Source organism: Mus caroli, chromosome 1, assembly GCF_900094665.2.
Source record: "Mus caroli chromosome 1, CAROLI_EIJ_v1.1, whole genome shotgun sequence".
Lineage (NCBI taxonomy): Eukaryota > Metazoa > Chordata > Mammalia > Rodentia > Muridae > Mus > Mus caroli.
This window is the reverse complement of record NC_034570.1, coordinates 29,409,936-29,428,258: the sequence shown is the minus strand read 5'-3', so window position 1 is coordinate 29,428,258 and position 18,323 is coordinate 29,409,936. Positions and strand designations below refer to the sequence as shown.

The window sequence follows — 18,323 nt, the reverse complement described above, 5'->3', positions numbered from 1 at the left end:
TATTCTAAATTACCTAGCAAAGTTAATTCAGAGCATATCCCCCAAGGTCACCAAAGGCTCATCTTGCCTTATTTGTCCTAAACTTTTTGCAAACTGATATTAAAGGTCAGTCTGCAGTGGATCGCCACTGGCATCCAGTTACTTCTAATTCTTATCCATTGATAAAATGGAAGGACCCCCTGACTAACAAATGAAAGGGTCTGGATCCAGTTCTAATCTGGGGAAGAGGCTCGGTTTGTGTTTTTTCAAGAGATAAAGATAGAGCATGGTGGCTGACAGAGAGATTAATTAGTCAGATGAACACACATTCCAAATCTTTTTATAAGTATCACCTTAAGGACTAAAATTCCTCTTTTGCTTAAAATTCAGCTGGAAACTGAAGCTCCCAGAAAAACTGTTTTCCTGCTACTCTCTGAGCCAGCTCCCCCACCAGAGGCCAGAGACTAGCTTTAGCTTTACAATTTACAACTGAATAAAGTACCTGGACTTCTCCAAAAAGAAAATTTACATTGCTACTCTCTCATTGTCTAGATCTCTTTCTTTTTTCAAGCAGGTCAATCTACCTTCTCTGGCTAGACCTACAGGCGTACCTTCCCCTCCCCCAAAAGCACACAGGTGGCTTTCAGTCTGAGATAGAATTTAGATTTACCAAGAGAGCTAGGGAAGTAAAAATGTCTAATATTTACAGAGATTAGTTCTTATTTTGATAGAGATGGACTTAGTCCCATAGCTGGCCTCTGGCTTTTCACCCTTGCTGTTATTGCAAGGTGTCCTTAGTTCCTCAGGCTATGGAAATAACAGGGATGAGGAGAAAAGACTTCCACCTCCTATTTTAGCCACAATTCGTGGTGTTACTAATGACATAATTCTTGTCTAGGCCTTGCTAAATCTGAGGTTGACAAGTCTCCTTTAGAGACTGCGCAGAACTCAGAACTGTGCATACTGGTTCGTGATCATACGAATACAGTATGGCTACCGCTTGGCACAGGAGATTACTGCAGGGGAAGATCCAGCTTGACCGTTTCTGAGTTCCCTGTGCGACACACCTGGTTTGAAAGAGGTTGGTATCTGATTCCAGCTAAAAACCAAAAATACCTAAGGCTCTGCCTCCCCTCCCCAAAAGATACCAAAAGCCACAGATGTGGGTCATAATAGCACCCACGGGAGGAATCGAGTCAATGTCCACCCAAGCCAAGGTTAAAGGCCCACTCATCTACGGATGAGAAAATCATTTGATCACCTCAGTTAAGCGTTGCCTATTTAAACTTAATTAATAGGGGGGAGAGAGGTTGGAGACTGTACTGTCGAAAGGGCAAGCCCTTCACTGCCTCCCACCCAAATAAAAAAGCCAATTGGCCTTGTACTAAGGAGCCGGTCTTACCCCTTCTCCCTGTTTCCCCACCTGTCATCCAAAATTGCGGAGGAATACCAACTCAGTGTTATTCTTAATAAAGCGTATTTCAAATTTGTTCAGTCAAACTTAGCCAGGTTCCAACGCCCTACTTAAATTGCAACCAGGAAGTTACCTATTCAGCACTAATTAGCATTATAAAGTCAGAGCCTACAGCTCAGCGCTATTCTCTTAGTGGTTTACTAGGATAATAAGGACAGTCTTAGCCAGATACAGTTTACCATTAGAATAGTTAAGAAATCCCACGGAAATAGGCTTTTTCTTTAGCCCTAGGAACTTAGGCAGAACTATTGAGCATAGATAATTTTTCTGCCTCAGGCCAGCCTTTTCTTTTTTTTCATTTTTGTTAACAAATGGGAGGAGATGTGGTCTCCCTTTCCCCAGCATGGAACCTGCTTGCTCAAGGGTGGAGCTTCCTGCTCATTCGTTCTGCCACGCCCACTGCTGGACCCTGTCGCTTTGCTGCTTGGAGACACACACGTGTTCATTCCTGCTACTGGACCCCGGGTTACTTGGCGGGAAATCGGGTTCCCTCCCCCTTCCTTTATAACTGAGTGTCTAAAAAAGTAAAATTGAGCTTTGATCAGAATGCTGTCTTAGCTACATTTCTTTCTCTCGCCGCCTAGCCCCTCTTCTCTTCCAGGTTTCCAAAATGCCTTTCCAGGCTGGAACCCAGGCTGTGATCTGCTGGCCGGACACAACAGAAGAATGTGCAAGAAAGATTTAAGAATGGAATTTTATTTATTTATTCATTCATTCACTCATTCATTTATTTATTAGGTTTTGAGTCTCACTATGTAGCCATGGCTGAGGCTATCCTGGAACATTCTATGTAGACCAGGCTGGCCTTGAATTCATAGAGATCAGCCTTCTTCTACCTTCCAACTGCTAGGATTAGGGATGTGCACCAATACCACACCTGACTAAGAATGAAAAGATTTTTAGTAAAAAAAGGGAGAAGATTAAGATGGCTGGATTGTTTTTTTTTTTTTTTCAAAATACAAAAGAAAGCTGAATCATTTAAACAAGTTACAAAGGCCTGGTCTAGTCACACAAAGAATGAGACTTCATGTATATGAAGGTAAAATTTCTGAGGTCAAAGTTCAATTCATCAATATGGAGCCTCTGCTTAAATCAATGGAATTACTGTTCTGTTCTTCCTAACAATTACAAGTTCGACTTAAAGAACCAAAATGTATGACTAATCAAAGTTTCTTTAGGTGTTTGGGATTTTTGCTGAAACTTTTTACATCAATTACAAGTAGCAGAAGTTGGTCTTCTGTGTGTTACATACCTGTACTTGGAGGCCTATATGGACATGGTCAGAGAGGCTAAAAAATGAGACAACAGTTTGCCTCTTGCCCGATGTGGTGGTTTGAATGAAAATGACCCCCATAAGGAGTGGCACTATTAGTAGGTGTAGCTCTGTTGGAGTAGTGTGGCCTTGTTGGAGGAAGTGTGTCACTTGGGAGTGGGCTTTGAGGTTTCAGATGCTCAAGCCAGGCCCCAGTATCACTCTCTCTTCTTATTGTCTGCTGATCTGGGTGTAGACTCTCAGTTACCTCTCTAGCACCATTTCTGTTTACATGCTGCCTTGCTTCCTGCTGTGATAACAATGGACTAACCTTCTGAACTGTAAGCCAGCCCCAATTAAATACTTTCCTTTATAAGCGCTGTGGTCATGGTGTCTCTTCACAGCAATAGAAACACTAACAATGACACTCGCTAAGGCCAACTAGGTTCCGGGAGACTGTGAGGCATCTCTTGAAATGTCCTGTTACTGTGGTAACTCACTTGTTCTCTTGTTGGGAAGGTATGAAAACACCACAAAGAGAACTCTATGGGTTGCCCAGTTGACGAAAAATAGTGTCAACACAGAGGGACATTCTTTAAAGCTTCCAAGTGAAGCCATGGTCAAGCAAGGCCCTCAGCCTGACCTTACACAGACAGAACAGTAGCTAAAAGGAAAACTAGAGGAACCATAGGCTTCTGAGGACTGTATCTTCAACTGACTTTGACAGCACACACACGCACACGCATAAACACACACCAATCATTTTAGCCACTTGCATGATTTTAAACACCTAATTGGACAGTATAACCAGAGTCTAAAATAATTTAGTTATGTCTCTTTGACATCCAAGGGATTGCACCTGCCAGACATTAGACTTAAAATCCATATAAGGTGCTATTTAAACAACTATCTCTCACAAGTGATTTTCTTCTTGGTAAGAAAAACATGACCCAATTTTAAAACCCTATACATTGGCTTACTGTCGCACCTACCCATAGCGAAGAGGGACAGACTCCCTATTGTTTGTTTCAACCCCAAAATTAAATATGTCTGTTTCCTTTCCTTCCCTGTCTGAAAGCCATCAGGAAAGGATCTCACACTGATTCTGACCACTCCACCAGCTACCAAAAGACCTGAAAGCAGATCCTGGATTGAGCCAGGCTTGGGAACCAAAAGAAGACTTGGGTAGCCAATGGATGCGTGCTATGTAACCCCATCAAAGGATATCAATGGACTTTGATTCAGACATTAAAAAAAACATACTCTGTCCTGGCTTCTCCTCTTAGTGGTCCAGGACTTGTGCTAATAATTCTCCCTTTCCTCTTTTCCTCACATCACTTTACAGGTACCGGTCAAGGACTTCGTTTCTTCCCTATACCAGGCTGCTATGCAAACAGAGCTACTGATGAATTTTGGGGGGTTTGTGATGGTTCGAATAAGGATAGCCCCTATCGGCTCATATAGTTGAATGCTTGGTCATCAGGGAGTGGCACTATTTGAGAAGGATTAGAGGGTGTGGCCTTGTTGGAGTGGGTGTGGCCTTGTTGGAGGAAGTTCATCAATGGGGACAGGCTTCAAGATTTCAAAAGGCCATGCCATACCCAGTCTCTGTCTCAGGCCACAGATCAGGATGTAGCTACTTCTTTAGCACTATACCCACCTGCCGCTAGGCTCCCTGCTATGATGACAATGGACCAAGTCTTTGAGGCTGTAAGCAAGCCACTAATTAAATGTTTTCCTTTATAAGAGTTAAGAGTTGCCATGGTCATGGTATCTCTTCGCATCAATAGAACACTGACTAAGACAGAGACTTTTAGATAAACCCAGTGGAGGAGTACTATGACTGCTATATCTGGGACCCCCATTCAGATGAAAGAAGACAGATTGGTCATCACCCCAATGCCACATGCAGTTAGGGTTACCTCTTTGGGATGGGGGATGATGGAACAGTTTAAAATTATGAAAGCAGTCTAGAGCAGTGGTTCTTAACCTTCCTGATGTTGCAACCCTTTAATACAGTTCCTCATGTTGTTGTGACCCCCAACCATAAAATTATTCCCATTGTTACCTCATAACTGTAGTTTAGTTACTGTTATGAATCATAATGTAAATATTTCTTGGACATAGAGGGTTGCCAATGGGGTCATAATCCACAGGTTGTGAACCACTGGTCTAGTGGAAAAAGACCCCAAAGAAAAGCAGCCAGTTAGTCTTTTGATTGAAAGCCAGGAACATCTTGGCAGGCTCATCCTTGCCAGAGGCTAGAGATGTCAAAGGTATTCTGTAGGCTCTGATCTGGCTTTTAAGCAACTCTAAGGTTACCCTTAAAGAGGGAATGTATTATGGTAATGAGTATCAGTGAAAGTGTGCTGAGAGAAAAAGTCCTGCTCAATAGAATACAATCTCTCATCTCGTAGTCACTTAACATTCCAGTTGGGTTAGGTTAACTTTCTGGCTAAGGGACATCCCTCAATCTCTCAAGAAGGCAGGATCACCTTAAGGCAAGCTGAAGAGAGAGCTAGATTAATTCATTCTTTGAGTTAGGGGCTTGCCAAGAGACTCATTGAAACCACTGTCACCGAAGAATCTTGTCACTTACTGTTACTCGAGACTTCAGGAAGTCAGCATGTACTAGCTGAGTTTGAAGGGATGCGAGGAATGTAAGTGAAACCACTGTGTGAGATTGGAAAACCATCCTGTGTGACTTGAAATAATGTAATGCTTGTGAGATAAGGAGCCATACATGAGGCAGCTTCAATATGAGCCAAGCCTTAGCACGCTCTGATAAGTTAATGAACCAACCCCAAGATAACTCCATATGTTAAAGAATCACCCAACCCTAAGCTTCAAGACCAGATTGCACAGAGCTGAGACCATGGGAACAATGAAAAAAATGGAGCCAGCCAGGTTGGCACTGCTGTGCTCCTGAGGGGTGGCATCAAAGCCCCTGTGTTGATCCCATAAGCAATGGGACTTTGAGACCGGTCACCCTGTGACTCTAGCTCCTGTGACGGTTGGGTTTGTGGCACCCTTGCCAAGTTCACACTTTTGCCTGCCTGCTTAGGATTGGTCACTGGTTAAGCTCAAGGGCCGGCCTTGCCATCCTGGCCTGGCCTGCCTGCCATCCTCCTGGCCTGTCACCCTCAGACATGGATGCAGGTCAAACCCCAAGTGATTTCAATGGAGGTTAGAGGATTCTTCAGCTAAGCCTGCAGCAGAGTCCAATCACCTTTCTGGCTTGGTGAGGCAGCTAGTTACATGAGATTAACGTGCTCTTTATAATAGCCTGGTATTGAAAGGAATGTTTGGGTGATTCAACCCAGCATATTCAAAAGACAAATCTCTTGTGGGCACCTTAATTGCCAAATGCCTCAAGTCCACTGGCCCCGCTAGTCACAAGGGGGGAAAAACAATAATGTATAATAGGGAGGAAGATTGCTTGAAGGGTTATTTGTTTTTCTTTGTGTGTTTCTTTGTGGGACACTGAAAATATTTTTTCTATCCTTGCTAAAAAGAGGAAGGAGCAACAATTTAGTTGGTGTGAGTCCACCATATTAGAGGTGCCCATGATTATTTAAAGTCTCTGGAAGTTTCACTTAGGAAACAAAAATCACACTCAGGCAGACTCTCTAGAAAGGGCTCCTGCCATTTTCTTTTTCAGCAACTGGGAGAAAGGGGAGAAGGAAGGAAGGAAGGAAGGAAGGAAGGAAGGAAGGAAGGAAGGAAGGAAGGAAGGAAGGAAGGAAGGAAAGAAGGAAGGACAAAGGGATGGGACAGAGAGAGAGAGCCCTGTGAGTAAGCAATTCCTGAATAACCCATAAATTTAGTATCAGGAACAGTGTACACTAGGGCACCTCTCCAGCCCTCTTTACCTTGTTTTAAAACAGGGTCTCCTACCTTTACCTGGAGCTTGCTAATTCTGCTAGCTGGGGCTGGCCAAAGAGCCAGAGAGCTGCCCGTCTCTGCCTCCCTTGTAACTGTGGGTATAACACTCTCCATCGATCCTGTCGGGTTTTTTGCTTGTTTGCTGTGAGTTCTGGGCATTTAACTCAGGCCCTTAAGCTCATGAGGCAAGCGCTTTACAAACAGAGCCATCTCCCCAGCCCTCACAGCTCTTTAAGAGTTATAATTTATTGAACTATAATTCACATAATGAACAAATCACCTGTTTCCAGGAATTAAGTGTTTTAAATAAGTTAGCTGGCTTGTACAGACATCATTTTAGTCTGCTTTGGAACACTTCCACTCTCCCTGAGAGAAATTGCAACTTATTAGCAGTGGTGCCTACTGCTCCGGTGGTGTAGTTACTCCTAGGCCTAGCAGCTGCTACTCTGCCTTTGTGTCTGTCTGTTCTGGAAAGTTCCCATAAAAGGAATAACATGTTGTTACTGGCTCCTGTCAGTAACACTCAGTTATTTTGAGTCTCACTGGAGTTGATACATGTGTCAACTCATTCTGTTGCTAAACAGGATTCCATTGTGTGAAGGAACCACAGTCTGTTTATCTTTTCAACTACTCCAAGATACCCGGGAACCTGGGAGACAGCTGAGTGGGTAAGGACACATGAGGACCTGAGTTCCGATAGCCCTGCAATTCCAGGATCGAGTCTGGCCCCCCAGTACAGTGGATTTTCTGGCTGATGAGCCTAGCTCTAAGGTTAGTGAGAGCTTGTGTTGGTAATACTAGGATGCCTGACCTGAACACACATGAACATATACCACACACACGTCCAGTTGCATACAAACAACACTTGAGCTCTTCCCAGTCTGGGATGCCCCTTGTGGAAGTAGCTTTGTGTATCCAGGAACAAGTCCCTTGGACTCTAGTTTCTCTTGGTCAAGTGGAAACGTTGTATGCAGCTGGTGACGTGTTTTCCAATGTGCTGGAACCAATTCACAAAACCCGTCAGGAAGGTGAGAGGCTCCCAGCATCACTACAAGGTACCAAAGACTCCTGATATCTTCATTGTGTTAGTGACAGAGGACATAGAGGACCATCTCACCATAATTCTTGTTTACATTTCCCAGTAACCGATGACAGTGAAGGAATCTGTGGGGTTACTCTTCACATGATGATGTTACTGCAAACGTATCTACCTAAATCTCAGCCTACTTATAAACTGAACCGTGTTGCCTGTGTTTTGGGTACAAATCCCTGTCAGATAGATCATATGAAAAGATTTCCCGCCACTCAGTGGATTGTCTTTTCAACTCTTTCGCAGTATTTTGTGGACTGGGACCTTGTTAATTTCAACTCAGTTCCACATCAACTTCATATTTGTTTTGCCATTTCTGCTTTTGTGTTGTATCCAAAAGTCACTGTGTAACCCAAGTAGCAAACAGTTCCTGTTTTAGTCTCAGACTTTGAGCTTTGTTAAGTTGATTTTAGCTATTTGGTGTCACTGAGGCTACACATCAATTTTAGAATTTTTTTTTTCTACCTTAGACAAAATTTATTGGGATTAAGGAAATTGTTTTGAGTCCCTGGAACACTATAGGAAGTGCTGACACCAATCCTGGAGCACTACAGCTGGCCAGTGGAGCACCCTAGTCAGTGATGATGTCACCCTGTTGAGCATTCTAGGCAGTGATGATGTCAGTCCGTGGTGCACTCCCAGCAACACTGACATCTTAACAATATTAAATGTCCTAATCTATGAACAAAATGTCTTTCCATTTATTTGTGCCTTGGCAAATTTCTTTCTGCAAAGTTTAATACTTTTTAGTATATAAGCCTTTGAAAACTATCTCAGCCTATGTGGTATGGTCCTGGAATGCTGAAAGGGCTCTTATGGACTTCCCTTAACAGTGGACCAAATGGAAGGGTGAACTTCTGTGCCCTGTCCTCTCACCACGCCCCAGGCATGTAGAAGGTAGATCCCCTAGGAGGGCCAAGGTCAGCAAAGGTGCCTACTCCTGGAAGCTTACTACCCAAATGAGCAGCTCGCCCAGGGTTAGCAGACATACACGTTTCTTCTAGTCTCAGTGAAACCCAAATTCAAGATCAGCCATGGTATGTGGGACATGATTGACAGCTGGGGGATGGACCTCATGAAGCCAGTATGACACCTGTGAAGCAGGCATACCTTCCAGAGAGAAGGCCGAGGCCAGGCAAAGTGGTCCAGTGCATCCACGGTGGTGCATCTACCTCTTGGCAGCAGGAAAGACTGACACTCCTTACTCAGCCCTACATGGCAATATCACACTGCAGACTACTGTGCAGTTTTCCCTCTAGCCCATCTCAAGGTCTAGCCCATCTCAACGTGGGCCTTGGGATAGGTACAGAGCACTCCAAGGGACCATAGTGATGCCATGCCAACTTGTCTCCATAGGACAGGCTCGTCAGGGCAAAGGTAAGGATCTCTGGATTTAAGGAGTGGAACGCATGTAGTATTGGTGCCTCAGCATAGCTGTGATGACACATGCTGGTGTCCCTGTCCTGGAAGCACCAGGCTACCAGGCTACCAGCACAAGATGACTCTTCACTGGAACCTAAATAGCTTCTCAGGTTGTCTTTGGCGGGCTCAGGACCTCCAGGGTCAGGAGCCTGCGTTAAGTTAGGAGGCCTTTGATACTGCCCTAGCTGCGGAGACTTTCCCCTCTCCAGGCTATAAATATTTATACCCATCTCCTTCCAAGAAGTTCTCAGTTCCAAGAAGCTATGGCCTTCAAAGTTGGTGTGCCTCAAGTCACAACGTATTCCCCATGTGGCCTGTACAGCCTGGCACTCCCCAAACTACAGGAGCTGCCAGGACTCAGCTCACCTCCTAGATAACACTTCTCCTGCCGAATTCCTATGCTGTGTCTCCACTACCCCCAGCCCCCCAGGTCTCCACTGCTCCCAGTAGATCCTCGCTGACATCTGCCTTTAAGCATACTCTCCCTTCATCCTGGGCATGCTCTTCTCTCTCACCTCTTGGTCTCCCACACATCTGTGTTGAATCACCCTATCTCACCCATGCAGGCTTCTTGGAACTTCTGAAGGCAGCTCAGTGCCCCAGGATGAGGCTTCCCACGATGCTTATGAACAGTCTAGTCCTGCTGGATTCCATTTGGCAAAGATTTGTGTCTCCTATCCTGACTCCCCAAGACTGGCCACTGCTCAGCTTCACCCCTGGTGGCAAAGGTGATGCTCACGTAGGAATCGCTACCTGTGCTCTTCAGAGGGCAGCCTGCCCAGTTCCTCTAGGGAGCAGGTGCAGCCCAGGCATGCTCTACGTGGAACCTATCCCTGGGACACTCTGGAAAGAAGACAAATCGTAGCACCGGGAGGATTTGTTTCTCTCATTATAAAAAATAGCATTGGTGGTTAGATGGCACATCTAAGATGGCTTGGCGCATGCCCTGTACCATGCAGATACTCCTGAAGTGGAGCAGGTGTGGTAGCCTATCCAGGCATGTTCAAGCTGTAGCCTACAGGCTACATGTGGCCCGGCACATGTGAGGATGACAGTGTCATATCACAATGTCAAAGGTTGGATGCCCCTGAATACGGAAGCTTAAAAGGGCTAAGAGTCTTGTCTAAGCACTGGGATTTGGACAGGGACTCTCTGCCTCCAAATCTAAGCATAGATACCTTAACTACCAAGACCCAAAAAGACTCTCAGGGAACCACAGAGATACCCTGAGAAAATCTCTTGGTTGTTGGTCCCAGTGGTGGGGACAGAACCCAGAGCTTAGTGCAAGCTAGGTAAGCACTCTCTACCACTGAGCAACAAGCCCTATGCTTCCTGCTAGTACCTACCTGGAATCTCTGAGACAGTCGGTCACCTGATCAGGCTTACAGAAGAGTAGATGATGGTAGCAGTCAAAGGTTTGTAGTCCCCTGGTGACATTATCTGGCTTATTTATGTGACACCCAAAAGGTGTTACTCTCTTAACTCTTGGTGTTTGTGTGTTTGTTTCCCTCCAAGGAGGGTCCCAGCCAGGTCCCCTTCACTCTTTTGGCTCAGAGAAAGCATGTCACAGCCTACACCAGCACTGACAACATCCCTGCAGTACCCCTACAGGGTGGAAGTGATCTGTCTGGAAAAACCAGAAGAAGCTCTGCCCTTCCCCCAGCTCTGCAGGAAGTGCCAGCTGAGAGAATGTTCTCAGCCACAGCACTTCCTAGAGTCTCACCTCCCTCAGCCTGAAAAGACCAAGCTGTCTGAGAACACCTCGGGCAGGGAGCTCTGACCTGACAGTAGCTTGTGGTAAGCAATGCCAATTACCAGCTGTAAAGGCAGGACCTGCTTCTCAGGTCACAGCCCTCACAGCCCCAAGGCCTCCAGAGCAGGAAGACAGCATGGCATCCCACCTCCTGGCCAAGAGCATCTTGTCCTCTCCTCAGCTAGCTCCTACAAGTTGTCCTCTTACCTCTACATGCATTCCGTGCCGTGCATGTACCCACACATGTATATATACACACATCAGCAAAGGTAACTAAAACAATACAAAGCAAAACAACCAAAGCTGCTGGGGCTAGGAACATAAGGCCATAAATTTGGTCCCCTGGTACCTATATAAGAAGTGAAGCAGGGTAGGGTATGCTTGTATTCCCAGCACTTCTCAGGCTGCAAGGGAATCAGGAGGACACCACCCAACTCGGTCGGATCAGTGAGCTCCAGGTTCAAAGAGAGATCATGCCCCCCAAATTAGAGATCAATTAAGGATGTTACCAGATGTCTACTTCTGACCTACACATGTACATGCACATGCGACCCTCCCAACCCCCCCCCACATACATGCACACACTCTCTCATGAAAAGTGTGAAACAAAATATAAACTAGGTCGGTTAGACAAGTCTCAATGACTAGAACTGGCAGATAGTAGGTGATCAATAAATATTTGTTGAGTAAACTCCACTGCCCTTATACAAGTCCCTGAGCTGACTTTGAAGACTCAAAGCTCATTCACTAAAGGGGTGGGGGTGGGGGGCTGTGCTGTAGTTTGGACGGAGACTGTCCACTGAAGTCTCATGTTCAAAAGGATTGTCCTTAGATTGGCAATAGAGGGAGGTGACCGAGCCATTAAGAGAAGTGGCTTAGGGAAAGGTTTTAGGCCAAAGCCTCATCCTCCCACCCTCTTCCCCCACTTTTGATCCACTGCATCTCCTCCATCCCTTGCTACCTCATCATGGGCCCAAGCAACAGGACAAACCATCCATTCACAGAATTCCCCAAACCCTCTGTCTTTATAGGTTAATTATCTCAAGAGTGTTGTTACCATGACAGAAAGTTGACTGGTGCACACCTAAATTCACACTAGAGGCCCAATGTCTGTTTTCCAAATGTCTACGAAAAGAATTACATAGACCTTTTAGGACGTACTAAACATTGGTTCTGAGATAATTCCTGTTGGCTCAGGGTGTCACCAAATTTCACCATCAGGAATAAGAGCTCAACAGCTATAGAGGCATGCCAGGTCACAAAACAGAGCCACATCCCAAGTCCACCTCAGAGCAACCACGCCGGTGACTTCCCTGTCCTGAGTGTCAGTTGACAAAGACATAGTCAACAGCTGACAGAAACCCCACCCTGTTCCCTGATCCATGATGCACACATGTATGTAGCAAGAAAGGTTAGCTGGGAGCCTCAGGAGTGCTCACCACTCCCAAATAGTGGCCCACTGCCAATCCTTCATCCTTGGAGACTAAAGCACACCATCAGCTGAGAAGAGTGGTCTCTGCTGCCTGCCCAGTTAGCCTACCTGTCAGGTTTGTGCAACAGCCATGAAGCAATGAAGAAGCCAGCAGGTGGCCGGTAAGATGGCTGATGGTCTGAGTTCAACCCTTGGACCCTTGGTAAATGTGGAAGAAGAGAACTAAGTCTACAAAGTTACCCTCTGATCTCCATATATGTACATAGCACGCATACGTCCTATGCATTCGCATACATATCATCATATATGCACATAATAATTAAAATGATATCCTAGGCTGACCTATGGGGTCACACTTGCTATCATCTCTGGCACTAGTAAAAAGCTGGTCTTCTTTATGGCACCTGCTTACATGTACCTGTGTATGTGCTCCTGTACACAGAGATGCCTAGAAGACACAATCACTAGTATGTATCCTGTTGTGTATGTGTGCATCAGAGCATGCCAGTATGCATATACTTTGTCTATACATGTCCATAGGAGCATGCTGGTGTGCATGTATGTGCGCAAACAATAGTCACCAGATGTCTATTTATGACCTATATACATGTACATGCACATACACATGCATATATGTATGTGTGAATAAGTATGGCAGTATGTATGCATTCATGTATATACAAGAATGCCGGTGTACATGTGTATGTTTGTATCTGAGCACATTTGAGGTGTGTGTGTGTGCTGTGTGTTTAGTTCTATATAGGAGTATACTAGTATGTATATACATGTGTGTGTATAAGCTCGCAGGCACATGTACAAGCATGTGTACATAAGCATGTGGGTGCATGTGCCCTGCATATACACATGTATACACAAGCATGCTGATATGTGCATACTTATGTGTGCACATGTTTACACAAGCATGCCAATGTGTGTTCCTGTGTGTGCACATCTGTGAACCACATGCTAGTGTGCACACACATGTGTTTGGGAATCAGCAGAAACAGATCACACTCCCAGGGCAGGGGCCACACAAACTTCCACTTCCTTCCCACTAACTCTGTTCCATCCCTCAGCTAACAGATACTGTCCCCAATGGCCTCTTGGTGGTCTATGACATTGTACTGTGAGGCCTTGGATGTTGTATTAGACATAGGACAAGTTTAATGAAGACAGAGAGATCTACCACTTTGGTGGAGAGCTGGGATACCCAGTTGTCTCTAGCACTCTAGGGTACTCCCCTTGAAAGGGACATGCAGAATGGTGGCCTGCAGGGCGGGGCTCTGGCCTTCTGACACAGTGCATATCCCTCCTGCTACCACCAAAGGTTGTGCTCTGTGGGGGTCCATAGCAAGTGTGAGCTCTCTGGCTGGCTACCTGAACTAAATTGTGCCTGGCACATTTGTAGCAGGTTTGAGTGCAGCACAATCTAAAGATGGGCCCAGCAGAGAGCTCATCTACCTGGGCTTTGGCCATCTGAGGCACCGTTCCTCCTGGGACTCAAGAGAGATTAGCTATGGCTCTGTGAACAATTCAACTTGAGACACTGAGGTTGACAATCAGGTGCCGGTCACCAGGTAATTCTTTCAGAAGCCCACTAGAGCCAGTGGCCCCTGTCACCTCCCACATCACCAGTGTCTGTGGAAGCAAAAGTGCAATCTGCATTCACATGTGTCTCTGTAAACTGTACCTGCGCAGCCATAAACGGCTCCTCCCGGGGGAGAGCCTGCGAGACTCATCCATCCTGTCCTCTATATACATGGGATATAGTAAGAGGGTCCAGGGACAGACAGTGAGTAAGAGGGAAATGTGAGGACATCCTGTCCCCAGTTCCCAGGTCTGGTTAGCAAACAGGCAAGCTGTCCCAGAATTGCTAGCAACCGCCCCATAGGCTACACTGCCTGTTCCCTGGGCTAAGGCAAGCAAGCCCTGGAGATTCTGTCTAGCTGACTTGTGACCTAAGTCACCTGTTGCTTACTGTTACCTACAGTCATAACTGAGGAAGAACCAAGGTCCCCAGCTCACAAAAACTCCACCCACCTGTTGCCTTAAGACCCTCACCCGAAAGGAACAAAACGAATTAACCACACTTTTCCAAACAGGAAAACAAACCCCAAAGTGCTTAAATGATTATTCCAAGATCCACTGTATAGCTTGGGATTCTGTGGCAGGGTCATCATTCCAAGAGTCTGAACAGCACAAAACAGCGAGCCAGGCATGCTCGCCCTTCCCCCACCTCGATGAGGAGCCCCAGAAAGTCCCCTCTCCCCCATCCCTCATTCTCTTCCTCTATGATTGTATTGTAACCACTAAGGGGGTTACAGGTAGGCAGGCCTTCCAGATGGCAGAGGCAAAGGCTGAGGTCAGGTAGAGTTCCTTCTATCCTTCTATCCCGTCTAGGTCTGGGTCACCTGCTCCCCCCTCCAACTACCCCCCCCCCCCGCCGGGCTCAGAGCTCTCAGGACCAGAAGACTCTGCCTCACCAGCAGCCATCACCTGCCAGCCTGTCCCTGCGCTTCCTCCTGCGGGCCTCCAGCTGACACTTCCGGATTCTTGAAGCCTTGGTCCTAAAGTCAGGGCACATTCCCACCTCCCACACTGCTCACTTGGAGAGGTGAGACTTGGCAACCTGCAGCCAGCTACCCCTCTGCCTGTGCCCTGCAGCCGGCTGCCCACCCCAAGATCCCTGTGTGGGCAAGAGACGTGGTAGCATCCCAGTATAGTGGGGTCTCCACGATCGATCGACCCCAGTCTAGGACTCAGCTCTTCTACTAAGTTCCGATTCCGGTACTTAGTAGAACAAGTGTCTTAGGCACTTGTTCACGAAGGTGCCCCAACCGAGATTCTCCCTCTGATATATCCAAGTAACAATAGCAACCACTTCCTGGGTAGCACCAGCTGCCCAGCTACCCAGCCAAGGCTGCGAGAAACCCAGGAGTGCCCGGGCTCTCACCAGTCTCTCCAGCCTCAGTCAAGTCCACTTTCCCCCTCCCCGGAGCCTTTCATCCCCTGTGCGCCTCTTTCCCCGACCGTCCCCGCAGTCCCCAAAGCCACACTCGGGCAGGCCACCACCTCCAGATCCAGCACATCCATCGAGAAGCTGCGACTGCCGCGCGGATCGTTCTTGGGTACCTCTCAGCCACCCACAAACAGCTCAGGGCGCAGCGGCGTGCGCGGCTGCCCCTTCAGCAACCCCAGCAAAACTCTGCAAGCAAACCGGGTTTTGAGTCCCCGGGACCACGTCTCTCACCTTAAAGAAGCTGCGAAGGAAGTGCACCACACCGAGCATGGTGCCGCCCGGGCACTACGGCCACCCGCTGCTCCTGACCGCACTGGCGAGCCGAGCTCCGGACGCCACCCCGCGCCCCGCCCCATGGTCTGCCCTGGACCGCCAAGGAGCCCCGCCTCCGCAACCCGGCCACGCCGGGCACGTGCGAGTCCGCAGGGACTTGTCCAAACACCGGTCCCGCCCGCCCACTAGGAATCTGAGCGTAGTCTAAGTAAGAAAAGGGCAAGTGGATCCACAGCGGTCTATCTGCGGCTCACTGGCACGCTCACCTCCACCCTTTGATCCCCTAAGTCTGTCTGGCACACAGTTCTATGACTAGTGCCTGACCGTGGTCCTATTGGAAGCAGCCACCTCCCTTTCCACCTCAGAGCTTAGTCAAGCGTTGAGAACCTTCAAGACGTTAACGCAATATTTTAGTAGTTGAGGAAACAGAAGCTGTGCGCAGTCTGTACTCACAAAGCTAGAACTGGGCAATTGTGGACTCAAACCCCTGTACCTAAGTCTTGACCCAGAGCCCACTTCTTGCTCCCCTTTCTCCGCCTTTCCAGTTGTTCTCTGATAGATGTGACTGGAGGAAAGGCGAGGAGCGCCCTGGAAGCTGGCAAGGCACCGCGTGGTGAGACAGAAGCAGGTGACCAGGACACAGAGGGGCTCTAGAGTCCCGTTTTTGATGAGTCATTAACTTTCTAGGTTCATTTGTGTGTTTGTGCACAAGCATACGCACACCACAGGAGAAAGTTCCGGGACTTGGCTTTTTGCTCTCCGACTTTCCCCTTGGAGACAATCTCTCACTGAATATGGGGTTGGTTTTTCTGCTGGAATGGCTGACTGGCTGGCTGTCAAGCCCAGCTCTCTGTCCTATCTCTGCCAGGTTCCTCTGACTCAGGAAAGGAGTTATGGGCAGACGTGGCCACACCCCGATTTTTATGTGGGGGCTGGGATCCAAACTCAAATCCTCGTACTTGTACATCAAGTTCTCTTAACAACCGAGCCATCTCCCTGGCCCCTAGTTATAATTTCATAACACAAAAAGAAAATGTTAATTACAGTTCCAGTGAGGCCAACCTGAGTTATAGTCATCTTTAACATACTCAAACCTACATGCACACACACACACACACATTAAAAAAAAAAATAGTTGTAAACCAGAAATAGAGTATTCTAAATTTCTGCAGAAGTACAGCAGCAAGAGTTTGTGAGCATTGTACTGCAATTGATGGAATCAAGCATCCCATGAAGGTTGAGCATCTGTCCACACTGGCTCTGGGCATCCCTGCCCAAGCCTGCATACCTCACTGAAGTCCTAGCCCCAGTGATCATTAGCATATTACCTAGGTGACAGTTGGAATGTAGTATATTTCTCCTATGTTTAAACAGCATCTGCTTCTCCACTTCCTTTCAGGCACCCAGGGCAGCCACCCTAGGCCAGGCTGAAAGATAAATGGCTAGAACCCAGTGGAGTCAATTACTTCAGAGAAGCACCTGGACATTGTATGGAGGGACCGAATCTGTCACCCTCTGTGCTATCCAACTTGATAGACGCATATCCCTGAGTCACATGATAGTGGGAGAAAAGAGTCCATGTTCAGAACTGGACTCTTGACTGGGTGGGCTCTGTGTATTCAGTCTTGGACACTGCCCCTGAATCTGTGTTCCTCACATGGGAGGGAACCACTGCCTAGAGAGGAAGCAATCCACTGTTGCAAGTTTCCATGGGGAGTCTGTTTGTATTTACCCCAGAGAGAGGCAACCAGGGGCCAAAGAAAGGATTCCATTGCAATTCCATCTTGGTGAGCCACTATTGTTGGAGTACTCAGACTACTGGGGGTGAGGGGTTACTTTCAGGAGTTTGGGTGACTCAGGCAGCAGCGTCCCTGAAAAACCTACCACTGCATGACCGAACAGGCAATGAGTGTTGCACTGCATGGATGGAGTCCCCTGAGGAGCTCACATGGAAGTCACCTCTCCTCCAGGAGTTGCCTGTAGTTGAATATAATTTCTGGGAGGAGCCTCTTGTGCGTTGCATGGGAGCTGCCAGCCTCCAGGTTCGTTGTAGGACTGAATGCTTCAGTCTGGAGGATATGGCTGTAGAGCACCCACTAAGACTCCCTGGTGCTGATTATGAGTTCTGGCTACTTAAAAGGCTAGCGCTAAGCCTTCCCAGAAGAGCGTGGGGTCCACCGCAAGTCTACACGCCTGGCCTCTTGCTCTGCTGTGGACTTGTCTGACTAGTGGACTGGCCCTGGACCACATAACCATCTGAAGGGCATACCAGGGCTCTGCCTCCAACACTATCCAAAGTTTGTAAACAGTTGTCCTGGGGTGCAGCCTGGTAATTTGCATATTAACAAGCTGCTAGTGACACTCTCTTGCATATTAACAAGTTGTGAGTGGCCCCTTCCTCCCTCACACCCCTGAAACCACACTTGGAAACCTGGTCCTGGAAGCAGGATCTGGGCCAGCCACCATTGCTGAGGGGTGAGCATGGAGGAGGATTCCCATTCCTGTCCAGTCACCAAGTCCTTTCGTGTCTCAAGAAACCTTGCTATGACTTATCTCCCAGTAGTCCAGCAAGATATAACATCTACTGCTTAAGAGAAAGTTAATCGGATATAGCTTTATGTTTGACACCTCCTTGTGGGGAACAGGATTGTAGGAGGACTTGATTATATAGTTATCCCTTCTCTCATTTTTCATTTAGAATAAAATAAAATGTGGGCTTTTTTTTTTTCTGGAGGGTTTCGGTA

General features: G+C 47.2%; 1 protein-coding gene across 2 annotated transcripts in view; it reads right to left on the bottom strand.

Annotated features, from left to right (window-relative positions):
- Arhgef4 (Rho guanine nucleotide exchange factor 4) overlaps window positions 1–15,618 on the bottom strand; it is a 135,123-nt gene extending 119,505 nt beyond the window's left edge. The window contains exon 1 of one of the 2 annotated variants that reach the window (XM_021176437.2): window positions 15,538–15,618. In XM_021176437.2, the coding sequence (XP_021032096.1) occupies window positions 15,538–15,576 (39 nt within the window). In that variant the 5' untranslated portion in view covers window positions 15,577–15,618. The remainder of the gene's footprint in view (window positions 1–15,537) is intronic. The other variant, XM_029475175.1, reaches the window with a different exon arrangement.
- Window positions 15,619–18,323: the final 2,705 nt, after the last annotated feature.